At 47.4% G+C, this 13404-nt stretch overlaps 2 protein-coding genes across 5 annotated transcripts in view; one reads left to right on the top strand and one right to left on the bottom strand.

Annotated features, from left to right (window-relative positions):
- Dtnbp1 (dystrobrevin binding protein 1) overlaps positions 1 to 5321 on the top strand; it is a 191633-nt gene extending 186312 nt beyond the window's left edge. The window contains 2 exon segments of the mRNA XM_032884248.1: positions 4077 to 4220; positions 4943 to 5321. Of these exon segments, the coding sequence (XP_032740139.1) occupies positions 4077 to 4220; positions 4943 to 5190 (392 nt within the window). The 3' untranslated portion in view covers positions 5191 to 5321.
- Positions 5322 to 6977: 1656 nt separating this feature from the next.
- Positions 6978 to 13404, bottom strand: part of Jarid2 (jumonji and AT-rich interaction domain containing 2) — a 178232-nt gene continuing 171805 nt past the window's right edge. For all 4 annotated transcript variants that reach the window (XM_032884370.1, XM_032884369.1, XM_032884371.1 and 1 more), the window contains 5 exons: positions 13181 to 13363; positions 12600 to 12730; positions 12051 to 12234; positions 10514 to 10621; positions 6978 to 7578 (listed from right to left, as the gene is read on the bottom strand). In XM_032884370.1, coding sequence (XP_032740261.1) covers positions 7426 to 7578; positions 10514 to 10621; positions 12051 to 12234; positions 12600 to 12730; positions 13181 to 13363 — 759 coding nt within the window. In that variant the 3' untranslated portion in view covers positions 6978 to 7425. The remainder of the gene's footprint in view (positions 7579 to 10513; positions 10622 to 12050; positions 12235 to 12599; positions 12731 to 13180; positions 13364 to 13404) is intronic.

Genomic DNA, 13404 nt, shown 5'->3' with positions numbered 1-13404 from the left:
TTTATTTAGCTTCAGGCTTTTCTTTACAGTTGTTATCTCTTTGAATACTAGACATTATATTTCCTGGTGGTCCTTTTCTCTTTGTGGTGGTTTGAATAGGAATGACCACCATATGGCCATGTGTTTGAATGGTTAAATCTTTTGGAGTAGGAGTGGCCTTGTTAGAGAAGTGTGTCACTTTGAGGTAGGCTTTGAGGTCTTCTATGCTCAGGCTACACCAACCCAGTGTGGCTGTTCCTACCTTCTGCTGCCTAGGGATCATTACGTAGAGCTCTGCCCTTCCTAAGAGTTACCTCAGTCTCTTCACAGCAATAGCAACCCTAAGACACTCCTCAAATTGTGCATTTTATATTTGGTTTTGCCATGTTTGCTCTTTTCATTGAAGATATGCTTAAAACTAATTACTAACAACCACACCCTCTGCTAATGCCACTAATTCAAAAGTCTTTAATTTCGACTCTGACAAAATTTTAGGACAAGGGCAAAGTGCAGACATATTTTATGCCAAAATATCACAAGAATGGTTTCTAGGTCAGCTGATAGTATTTTTCCTTTTCAAAACCTCTTAATTCCCCCATGGTTCACATCTCCCATGGCACCATTCTCTATGCTATTACTAGGATAGCCCAATACGACCTGCTTAAAGCGTTCAACTGTTTTCCTAGTCTACATTCCACTAACAAGTAGCATAGTTAAGCCTGTCACAACAGTACATCACTCCTTGGCACCAACTTCTGTCCCCTTCAGTTCTGTTGCTCTGAGGAGACACCATGACAACTCTTGGAGAAGAAAGCATTTGGTTGAGGGCTTGCTTCAGTTTCAGAGATTAGTCCATTGTCACGGGGGAAGCATAGCTGCATGCAAATAGGTGCTCAACAGAATTAAGTAAGTCTGACCCACAGGCAGAATAAGACTGGCTTTTGAAACTTTAAAGCCCACCCACAGTAACATACCTCTTCCAACAAAGACTCTACCATACTTCCTAATCCTTAAAGCAGCTTACCAACTGGGCACTGAACATAGAAATATATGATCCTCTAGGGCCCAATCTTATTCACCCACTCCATCACCCAAAACTTCATGTGTCTCTCTTCTCCCTCCTTCTTTCCTTCTATTTCTCTGATAAAGAAAAAAAGTACAAATTCTTAATAAAACACCCATACAAGGGGTTGGGGATTTAGCTCAGGGGTAGAGCACTTGCCTAGCAAGCGCAAGGCCCTAGGTTCGGTCCCCAGCTCTGAAAAAAAGAAAAGAAAAACAACAAAAACACCCATACAACATGGAGTCTGTGTTGGCCAACCACTCCTGGGCATAGGTGTGTCTGTCCTAGAGTGTATAACCAACCACACTCCAGAAAACTGATTTTCCCCCTTTCCCAGCAGGTATCAGTCACAAATAGCTTCTGGGTTAGAGGCAGAAGTGGGTTGTACCCACTTCCTCTTCTCTGTGCTGGTTTTTGTCTGACTTGAACTTGAGCAGGTCTTGTGCATTTCTGCCACTATCTGTGAGTTCATGTGTCTTAGTCCAGTTGTGACTGGAAGATGCTATTCCCTGGAGTCGAGCACCACCCCTAGCTCTTCTTCCGTGTCAACGTCTAAGCCTTGAGGGATATGAAGAGGACACCCCACTGAGGACTGAATACTCTCTGCATGTTGTAGGCGTGTTTGTTGTAACAGTGTCTTTGTGCTAACACCCATCTAAGCTTCTCAGGTAGAGTGAGTGGAGCAGTGATCTATGCGTGTAACAATGCGTGGAACAGTGTAGTCGTTAGTAGTTTATTGCTGTGTCCATGTCCTGCTGTGGCATGATCATAATAGTTTTCCCTCTAGGCTGGGACCTGTCCAGTCTCAGACTTGGCGCTACTGTAGCAATCTCGAGATTAGCTATTTGAGCCTCAAAGCTAATTCTTCAGAAGTGGTCGGTCACTCCCGTTACTCCCATAACATCCGTGCCACTCTCTCACCAGCACATCTTGCAGGCAGCTCACTGGGATTGTTGCTGGGTGACACTGATGACTATTTTCTCCTCTTGTAGCATGTTGTCTTACATATTTTTCTGGTACTGTGATAGAGGCTTACGGTTTCAGGTTAGATTCCATGACTGTCATGACTGAGAGCCTGGAATCATTCACACGGACATGGGACTGGAGCATCTTGATCCCTAAGTAGTGCATAGACACACACACATACACAACTGGGAATGGTGTGAAATTTTGAAACCACAGAGTCCACCCTAGTGACACCTCCAACAATGCCACACCACCTAATCCTCCAGTTTCACCAACTGGAAAGCAAGTATTTAAATATATAAGCTAATGGGGGCCCATTCTCATTCAAACCACTCTACGTGCAAAGTACCTTCCAGCACCATTACTGCCGTGCTAGTCAGTACAGTTGGAGATGGGCACCAGCTTGATTTCCAATGCACAGTGACATTAGTGGTCTCTCCCGGAGTGGGGCCTTACCATCAGGCTGTGGAGGTCATTAGCCTTTGTGAGTAAGTTGTTTATCTTTCTTTCATAAAGTCTAGATGTTGACTTTCAGTTCTCTGATAAAGCAGTGTCTCTCCTTACATCCGTGTGTTTTAAAGCTACAGATTAGGATATTACAGTGTGATTTTTGTGACTTCATTAAGTAATGGCTTGACTATGTGGGACATTTGGCAATGCTCGAGGACATGGCGAGACTTTGCTTCTGAGTGGATTAAAGGTGCTACACCGGATCTCACAGGCAGTGGCTGAGAGTACTGAACTCTGTACATCACACAGGACAGCATCCGGCTTCTGATGCAGACAATGAGTCTTGGTGTACAATAGACCCCACCCCACTCTGTTCCCTTGTTTGTTTTTTCAAGTTCTTCAATAAACTTAGTCTGAAGTTTGATTGTAATTGCAGTGTTTGTAAGACTCACAACTGACCAAGTTTCGCAATTCTGTGTTGGAACACATCACTCTGTTTCTCCTGAGTAGATGAGCATGCTCTAGACACTGAATGGACCCCTGGCTAGTGTTTTGTTTCTGGTTTCCAGGGAACATTAATCAGCATGCACTGCTCAGTCTTTGCATTGGCAAAAATCAGTTTTGTAGCCAGGCATGGCAGTGCTCGCCTATGCTTCCAGCACTTGAAGCAGGGCAGAATCAGACTTCTGGGGGTGTCTTTCTTCTGAGCTAAGACCCTACATAACCCTGGATATTGTGGAACTCACTGGAACCAGGCCAACCTCAAACTGAGAGGTCTGCTTGTGTCTACCTCCCGCGTGCTAAGATTAACGGCACCAAGAGCACCATTTTTTTCTATCGGAAATAATGGCTCGATTTTCTTTATTCTGTAGTAAGGCATCCAAAGCCTGTTGGGATTCTATTTTTGCTGTTTTTGACAGTTTGATATTCAATACTCATAAATATTTTCAATACTTGAGACAAATTAGGTGAAAGTTTTTCTACTTCAATTGGGACAGCTTTTTTAAAACCAGAGTAATAACAGTTCTGAATAAATTGTGAACATTCACTTACAGTTCTAGAACTCTAAGGGCTGAGGCAGGAGAATCACAAAATTGGGGAAAGTGTGATACATAGCCTGAGCTGGCATGAATTCATGCTGTAGTCTCAGCCTCCCGTGCTGGGAATGAAGATGTGAGTCACTAGGCTAGGCAGGCCTAGTTCATTTCCATGTGATTAGCTGGGCCTCTCCTTCAAGTTCAACACTCATCCTTCCAGGATGACGTTTGTGCTGCTCCTCACCCACCCTGTAGCTATCTCCTGTCCGTGAAACCCAGGCCCCGACTCACTCCTAGCATTACTCTTGGCTGGTAGTTGGGCTGTGACCATGACGACTCCTGCTCATGAGCTGCTGTGCTCATGCTACCGCCATAAAAACTGCACTTTTGGTTACGATGACATAGGATGGGATTTCTTGACTCCCTTCTAACCCATGAAAACAGCTCCTACCCACCCCTGCATCCAAATACAACCTGCATGAAAGGTAAGTTAGGGCAGCTTAAGACTGGAATGTCATTTACTGGTGGCACAAACTGGTAGAAACGGTGTTATTGGCCTAAGCAATGTCTTCTACTCTCAGAGCCCATGGGCAGCATGTCCTCCATGGAAGTGAATGTGGACGTGCTGGAGCAGATGGACCTGATGGACCTCTCTGACCAGGAGGCGCTCGATGTCTTCTTGAACTCTGGTGGAGAGGACACTACTGTGATATCCCCTGGTTTGGGTAAGAGTAATGACCACACTAAGGTCACATCTCTTGAGCCCAGCTTCTTCCACAAACCCCTTTTCCCATAGGTAGTGAGGCACATGAATGTAGGCTGTCCTAACTTGTGTACCCAATCCCATTACCTCCAGTGAGGCAGTCTCAGGTCCCAGCAATGCCACTGGACTGGGGCTATGGTAGCTCTACTGGGTGGTGGAACTCCACTTCTGACGTTGTGATTTCATGTTCACTGAGCAGTTGCTTCCTTAGTCCAGGACTAACCTTCAACAGCTTTCCTAATGCAGTCCTTTCGTTTCTTACCACCCCTCAGGCCTCAGCTACAGGCGCACGGTACTGAGGGTCCGATTCCTCTGAACTCATCCTCCTCGGTCCTATGCAGAGCCAGGAATGATTTAGTTACTGACTGGCTATGTGTAAAAATCTTGATTCCTTGAAAATCCTTGTAAAACTGGAGAACTGCTAAAGGGCCAAATAATTCTGACTTCATCTTAGCACCAGTGAATAGGAATTAAGAAACTAAGGGTTGCTGCAAGACTTTTACCCCCTTAGCCTTTAAACACAGTGTTTAAAACCCGACCTTGCATGGTTTTAAAGAGTCTTACTGTGTCACAGTATAAACTATGTGGTCAGCCAGCCTGTTAACCTGTGGTCCTGATAGTAGGCTGTGGTCAGCTCTCAGACAGTTGGCTTCAATGGGAGGCCTTCTCTACTTTCTTCAACAGAGATGGAATCCAACCCCAGTCAGAATGAAATGAGTCTTCAGATTCCAAATCCCTCAGAATCAGCATCCCAGCCACCTGCCTCACCCTCTGCCTGCACTGACCTGGACACTGCTGATGCTCCCCTCATCCAGGCTGATGAAGAGGAGGTACAAGTGGACACGGCCTTGGTCACATTAAACACTGACAGAAAGTCCACCCCAGGTGTCAGTGATGACAGTGACCAGTGTGACTCAACTCAGGACATTTAAGTGACTTCTCAGCTGTACGCAGAATCTTCCTACAAAGCCAGGTGCTTGGGTTTTTTGGTTTTACACAGTTGCTAATGAGATGTGAGAACTGTTAGAGAAGTGGTCACAATAAAGCTATGGACTAAACATTGCGCAGCCGGTGAGTATGAGAGCTTTGACAGCAGATATGACCAAGAATTCCTAGAGGAACACAGGTATGGAGGTCCACTGGAGAGGGAGGGGCTTGAAGGAAATAGGAACCAGGCCAGGCTCCGTGGGCTCCGTGTCTTACCATAATGGGGAGTGGAGTCTGGTTAACATAACCACCAGTGGTCAAATTGGGATCTGAAAGACATAGACCTATCACCACCAGGAGAAAACCTGCACCTCAGCAGAAATTAACTTGAGGCAGAACTTGGCTTGTTCTCTCAAGGTGCCCAGGGCATGAGCCACAGCCCCAGAGACCCTGTAGTTCTACTCCCTGCACAAGAGAGAGGACTTGTAGCCCCGACCCCACTGACCAAAGCCCATTCCCTTCCCTCACGGTCCACAAGACAGACGAAATGTCCAAAAAACTTGTTTTTATTATTAAACCTTGTAGTACAAACCTGAAAAGTAAACAAAGAACGGGCAATCAACCACACAGAACCTCCCTGCGGGAGGGTGCAGAGCAGCGCTAATAAATTAAATGTCAAACTGTAAGCCATAGGCGAGAGTTTACTGTCAAAGAGGGAAAAGTACACAGCAAGGCCATAGGAACTGGACAACCACATTGGGAAACACTCGACTGTTAGGTGATCGTTAAATATTCCAACAGTTCAGTCTTCTGCAACAACCACCACCCACGTGGATCCGACCGAGGACGTCCCTGGCAGTCCCCACTGGCAAGCTCAGTGCAATGTGGGCAGCCACGGACTGATCCAATTATGAAACAAAGAACAGCTTGTGAAAACAGTTTCCCTTTTTTATTCCACACATACTGTACACACAACCGGAGAAGGGCAACAGCTACTCCATTACCATGTTTTGTTGTTGGTGAGTGATGTAAGCAGCACTTATAAATGTTACAAGAAAAACCCTGTAAGCATCCAATCCAGCGATGAAGAAACTGAAATGTAAGGCTTTTTCTTCATCTTCTCACCCCTTCCCTCCCCCCACCGAGAAAAGGCTCAAGTATTTAAAACAATTTACAGGAGTATGTACAAAAGGGATGGGAATTTTTTTTTTGTTATTTTTTTCTTTTTTTGTTAAAACATGAAGAGAAAAAACAGACAGGATGAACACAGCTGTGTCTTCACATTCAAAACAACTGCAGACTTAGTGGCCAAGTGTGGGAAACAGTAATGCTGATGTGTGAGGGACAGGAGCGGAGATGGAGGTGGGATGTCGGGAGATTGCACGGATGACAGGGAAGCACTTACAGTCAACTGCTGTTTTCCTCTTTCCTCAAGGATGCTATCGAAGGGTTTTTTGTTTTTGATAAAGTAGCCAACAGCACCAAAAAAAAAAATAACAGAATGGATTTCCTAATGAAATCAGGCACAGGTCTCCCTCAGTGGCCCTCAAGGCAGGCAGTCTCTGTCTCTGTCCTCTCTCTTCCTCGAGCGGATGCATAGTGATGTGCTGGTGTGAGAACCTCGTCACTCAGACCTCACATTTTGCTTCAGCTGCCATAGCCGCCCAGCCAAACAAACGGGGCTCAAAGTTACAAACTCCCCTCGCAATGTCAGAAGAAAAGACAGCCAAAGTAAAGCCATTTCAAGTTTTCGTGTGTGTGTGTGTGTGTGTGTGTGTGTGTGTGTGTGTGTGTGTGTGTGTGTGTGTGTGTGTGTGTGAGTCCTCTATCCCTTTTCCAAACTAGAAAAAATCTCATCTGACTGATGGTTTTAAAATTTGTTCTCCAAACTTCACCCTCTTCAAAAATGGGTTAAAAAGCCTTTATTCTTTAACAGTTACCAAAACAAAACAAAAACAAACAAAAAAGGCTTTTCTCAGCCGTGGGGCGACACAAATCAATCCAGCCCTCAAGGGTTTAGACAGTGAGTGCACGCAGCTTCCAACCTGACTGCAGGACCTAGGTGTCTACGTACAAAACTTCAACAGTTTAATGCTAAAACAAAATCAGTTCTCTAAAACCAGAAGAAATTCTTCTTTAGAGCTAGTGCAAAGACAGCTTGTATCCTACAGCAAGTACTCCAAACTAGAATATAGTAATTACAAAAAATATAGAAGTGAGGGACCGTGGGTTCAGCATCTTCATGAGGACGGGAGCCGAGATGGCGGCACATCCACAGTCGCTCTCTTGCGGGGACCTCTTTTTGGTGTGGGTTTGTTGAGACAGTTCTCAATGCCACCGTGTTTGCCAGACACTTTGCCACATATCTGGTTGACCAAACTGATGATCTGCTCCTGGCAGGAGGACAGACAGACAGCATGGAGTTAGTGCAGCAGAGGACTCCCAGGCACCGAGTCCTATGACTTACCAGTGTGTTGTCAGGCTTCTAAATGGCTTTAGGATTCAGAGATGCAGAAAACGTGTGAACAGGGCAGAAACTCCTGGGGCTGATGGGACTGCTGACGAGTGTCGCATGCCACCTTCCTCTTTGGGCTCCTAGCACCCAGCACCGCCCACCACTGCGCTAACACCATCTCTGGGAGATCTGACACCTCTGCCCCTGGTTTACTTGCATTCACATGTATATTCCTTGCATTCACATGTATGTAACTCTCCACAAAGACCTCAAATGCCTGTCCTGCAAAGGAGAAACAGCCGCCTCTACACTGGGAAGCAGACCATCTCCTGAAACTGCTTCATATAGAAACTGAGGCTGCAGTTATCTCTGAGGGCCAACATGACAAGACAAATCTAGAAATTAAGAACAGCATCCAAATATGAGGCATTATTACAGCGTGACACTATGAAAGTTCTCCAGTATGTGACATTATCAGGTGACCTCTGCGTTAGAGAGGGAAAGAGAGACAACTATATAGCCGTTTACTCATCCAAGAGAACCATGCATCCATATGTATCCATAGCTGAGCCAAAACTTGAAATCAGAGCTCTCCAGAGGTTGAAGCAGCAGAAGAAAACATTTGGGACGAGCCAGGGACACGATGGAAGGGCATCTCAGGAACAAGAGAGCATAGGCAGGAAACCTGGATACCTGGCACCATGAGTGAGGTATGGAGGTGCCTGCACCAAAGACTCTTGAGGTCAACGTAGTCACGTTCTGCCTCTGCAAAGCAGCTGCAGGACAGGAAAAGTGACCTCCTCAGAACTCACTCCTCCTTTGTGAAAGCCTTAGTTAGAGGCAGCACAAACACTGCCTGGCTGTCTTTTGGGCAGGCCGTCTAAGGTTCTATCTAACAAGTGGCCTGGGATCCTGAAAGCCCTGCTGTTCCTTGGAGCTTCACAGGGCATAGGAGGCAAAAAGCAAGAGTATGAGGGTGTGGGAGCAACAGGTCTGGAATCTTTAGTGCAGCTGTCAGTGGGCTGCACAGGGCTTGAACTAAGAGTTGTGTTGATCCTATAAATTACATTTCTCGATCCAATCAGTTAACTCAAGTGAGGACTAGTGCTGACTCTTACTACAGCAAGCCTCCGGCAGAGAGTAGCATCTTACGCTTAGATGACTTTTCCTGACTAGACATCAGACCACAAGAGTGTTCTTTCAGGACTCTGGTCACAGCGAAATGTTGACCTACAAGACCAGGTGGCTGCCCACCCACTGCTCAGTTTGTAGGATGCATTTTCACAAGTGCTTTCATGCTGTTTGTGCACATCATGTGCACCGATGTACATTCCCTGGCCCTGCCCACTGCTGGAAGACGCCGTGGTACATACAGGAAGCCAGACAGTAATTCCCACTCATTGCTGAGAATTTTAAGCACATTGTGTCATTTACTGTTCATGTGACCAAGTAGGGACCACAGAAGTAAGTTACTTTACTGCCACTGAACAAAACGGATGCAAATAGACCTCCTCCTTCTGCTTTCTAACCTCGGAAACCAGCCTCAGCAAGCATGGGACAAGTATGTAAAGGTCTTGAAAGCACCTTTGTCTACGTGGTCAAGTTTCAGGGAGCACAGCCAAGGAGGGAAGTGGGGGAAGCATGGAAGACACTGTTGCCTGAGAATCTAAAAGGCAGAGCTTGGGACCACATGGATGATGTGCTGCTGCAGAGCTGGGAAACAGCGATGGTGGGCACTGTCCAAAGATGAAACCTGAAGAAGGGCACCAGGTGGCCAGGCGTGCAGCGCTGGTCAGACAGAGCAGGGTTAGCATGGCCTAGCATAGGAACTCTGGCCTGCGAGAGCCCAGGGATGGCGTTTGAGATGTTCCTCCACCCCAAGAGGAGTTAGAAAGAAGGACTATGGAGTCCAAAAGCATCTATCTGCAGCGCAGGCTTAAGACAGCATAAATATCTCAGTACTTCAGACAGGGTGCGGGGATCAAGGAAGTGTTTATGTTACATAACTCCAGATGCTAGAAGACCAACTGGGATGCTAAGTGCTGTTCAGAGATGCAAAAACAGGATCAACTATCACAGCCCGTAAGTCCTGGGCTCAAACGGATCGATCCCCCTTCCCTGCCCCACTGGTACACAGTCCACAACCAACAAAGTCCTGTGGCAGGTCCTTCTGCATGCTTCCTGGCTATGCAGACAAGGGTCAAGGGGTGCTGAAATTCACATTCCTGCATCTCATGAGACTGACAATCACAGTCTTCCATTTCCTTAGTGACTGGGACAACGCAGATCCTGGGAACCAGTACTTTATCCACCAAGTCCTGTTGTATTAGATAGATAGCACTGCCAGTGGCTATCTGGCAGCCAGGAGAAGCTATACAAGGTCAGGAGAAGCAAGGCCTCATGAGAGCACGCTGTAGAATCTGGCAAGGAAAGCTAGCAGAACCACCACAGGAGATTTCCAGGGCTGACAGTATAGCCACTGAGCAACCAGAGTGGTGCCAGAAAGTGACCTTCATGGCAGCTTTCTGACCCACACGGCCAGAAGAAAATGCTCTGCGCTGTAGTCCTGACAGCAAAAATTTGCTTTGCAATGCAATGTCAAGGTAAGTGAACAGCTTCTAGAGAGCTGGAATCAGGAACTTCCTGTGTAAGAAATAAACTTGCTGAATGGAGTAAGCTTGAAATCTGGCAGCCAGTGAGTGAGAACATGGAAAGAGGTTGGAAAGGCAAGAAAGAATGTGTAGATTGAGTGCTGAGGGGGTGAAGACAGACACACTGAGAACTCACTCAAGCTACAGTTCTCCACTTGGAGTGGCTAGGCACTAAGCTAAGTCGTCTCAGCTGGGGAGGGCCCTGCCCACGTCAGAACTCACCTCATCGTAGCGGTACATCAGCTTCAGCCCACGGCAAGACTTCTGTTTTTCCACATGGCGCAGTGCACACTCCAGGCAGAACACGACGTTCTCATTCTCCTGTACCACCTGCAGGGAACGTGTTCAAGCTGAGTTCAAGGCCGTCTGCCCACACATCTGCCCAAACCTGGCTCAGTGACTCACAACATTACAACCTGATAAGAAACCCTGCAACGGTCTTCAACTAGGGCAGTGGGAGGGGAAGGAGGTAAGAGAGAAACAGCCTCTGCCTTAGCTCTCCTCCAAGATGGGACAAAATGTACTGGCACTGGCCGAGAGGTCAGGACTTGGGGAGTTTCTGACCAAAATACATTGACTGGGCTCCTGATAATTAGCACCCCAGAGGACCTGCAGGGTACTGCAGCCCTGTCCCCCCTTCCAGAAGACATGTCATGACCCCTTTGAAAAAGACATGCCCTCCAATACAACAGAGGGCCATGAAGTGCTGTTGCCCACCACACAAGTGCCTTGCTGTGGTGGATTTGGCCTAGAGCTTGCATTATGTGATCTGGGCTCCCTAAGTTGAACAAGAATCCCACATGTAAGATGTTGAGGGTCCCTGCCCCAACTTGGTTCGTACTGGGGAATAAAGTTGCCAGCTGGGCAGAAACTTGAGAATTCCTGGGTAAGGAGATGGAGATGGCCATGTAGGAAAAGGATCCAGGCTCGAGAGCTGCACACCAACCATGTAAGAGACTGGGGAAGAGTGGCCCACCTGCCCCTCAGTGGGTCTAGGGTAGCAAAGATGGAGTATAGGTTTAGTAATAACTCAGGCAGCGTTAGCAACACGGAGGTTTAGGCATAGCCCAGCAACAGAGCTGATGAAAGAACATTAAATATAAGGGAGTGTGTGAATGGTGTGAGAGTGTGGGTATGTGTGTGGGGGGAGGGTATCTTTCAAGAATCCAGTACACTGGGGCTGGTAGTAAGGCACTTGTGCTGCTGCCACGATTAGAGTGCACCCTGCTACCTGAGACAACATGGAAAGCCACTGACCCTAGAGGGCCTAACACGAAGGGAGGGCCTGTATACTTTTATCTTTCATTAGTCCTTAAGTCCTACCACCTGTATGAAAGAAACAGGAACAATGGTCTCAACACTTGGGTGCGAATATTTGGCAGGCCTTTAAATCTGGGGGCTTTTTCTTAGAAGCCTCCATGCAAACAAAAATTTAAAAACAACAGGTTTGAAAGGCTCCAAGGACTAACCACAAACTCAGTGGTTATGAGCAATTCACATTTGTTACCCATTAATAAAACCAGCGTTAATCTTTACTGCCAGCCTTAGAATTTAAAGTCACAGAGAATTTGGCTGGGAATGAATGAGGTGTTTCCCAAAGGGAATGTGGGTGCTACAACCAATGGGGTGGGCCACTGGGTGGAATAAAACACAATATACCGTACTGTGAGGAGGCCAGGATCTGCCTGAAGCCCTGAAGCAGGCCTGGTGCTGTGGCCAGGATGGGCTGGCCACACTGGGCTCCATGCACACCACTCACCATCGACAGGTAGCACAAGTGCTGGCAGATCTGGCACCTCCTCTCTGAAGTCTCCAGCTGCAGCCACTTTCGAGGCTTTTTCTTCCCATCCGCCACTGCGCTGCTGCCGTCATGGCTGCCATAGCGTGCGGAAGAATGAAGGCCAGCCTCAAACAGCTGCCTGCGCTGTCGCAGCTCTGTGTCCCTGTGCATAAGGGACAGGCGCCATGAATGAGGAGGATGAACAAACACCTGATCCATGCTAAAGGGACAACAGCCACAGGGAGAGAAGCCTTCTCTATACTGCGAACCCTAAAGCTTAGAGAGGGCAAGTTCAGCACAGAGCACAGGAATGACAGCTGGGACCACACTCATCACACATCATCAGCTCACCAAGAGCTTCCCAGGATCATACAGGAGGACAGCAGAGGACCAAAGGGGAAAAGCTCCAGTCCTTATGGACCTCAGAGGCCTGCACTTCAAGGACCCGCCCGCCACCTGCTTGTTCAACCAGGCAGCTAGTTCTGTGGTTTCCTTCACCTGAGGTCCTGAGACCTGGGTCTACATTACCTGAGCTCGTCCAGAAGGGCTGAGATGGTACTGAGGGTGGGGCCATTTTCCTTTTTCGCTTCTGCTTGTGCAATCTGGTAGAGCAACTTCTCCATGGAGAATGGCTTAGCTATATGGCGGCGCTTCATCTCCTGAAAGAAGAACCCCCTTTACAAGGATCTATTTCCACGACTGCAGTGGCAGATGAGTTGTGTGAATTCCTAAAGTGGCCGTTGGACCTACATTAATGTGATTAGTTGTACAACCATTTTGCTTACCTAGAGAATAGTACCAAGATTCTAAGAAAAGTGCTGGCACCTCTCTGCCAGCATGAGGCAGAACCACAACTCAGAAGGAGCAGAGAAATTCAATATACTCAGATCCAGAGGTTATCTTCTACATTTCTGAGTGGTTCCCACAACTACGGGATGGCCAGTATTGGAAGTCAAAAGCTTCATAATATAAACCTCAAAAAACTTTTCTTCCTCTCAAGTTCCAGGCTCCAAGGATCTGCAACCCCACCCCTGACAACCTCAGAGGCTGTGGTTGTGTCAGTTTGTACATCAATCAGTGCCCACGGGACGCCTGCTCGCTCTGCCTACCTTGGCAGTCTCGAAGCCCATGCTCGTCCACTGGGTGGTAGCAAAGTGCACAGTCTCGGAGACGTTGTAACCACAGCACACTTTGGACACAAAGGATCCAGGAAAGCAGACAACGAACTGCCCGCTCTGCTGTACAGTCCTGTGGACCTTGATCCCCTCCTTGCACAGCACCTCTGGGGAGATCTGGGGAGACAGTGCCAACTGAGATGGAGGCATGCCCACTA

This window comes from Rattus rattus, chromosome 14, assembly GCF_011064425.1.
Source record: "Rattus rattus isolate New Zealand chromosome 14, Rrattus_CSIRO_v1, whole genome shotgun sequence".
In the NCBI taxonomy this organism is placed as follows: Eukaryota; Metazoa; Chordata; class Mammalia; order Rodentia; family Muridae; genus Rattus; species Rattus rattus.
The sequence above is the reverse complement of the archived record's forward strand: the minus strand, read 5'-3'. Positions and strand labels throughout refer to the sequence as shown.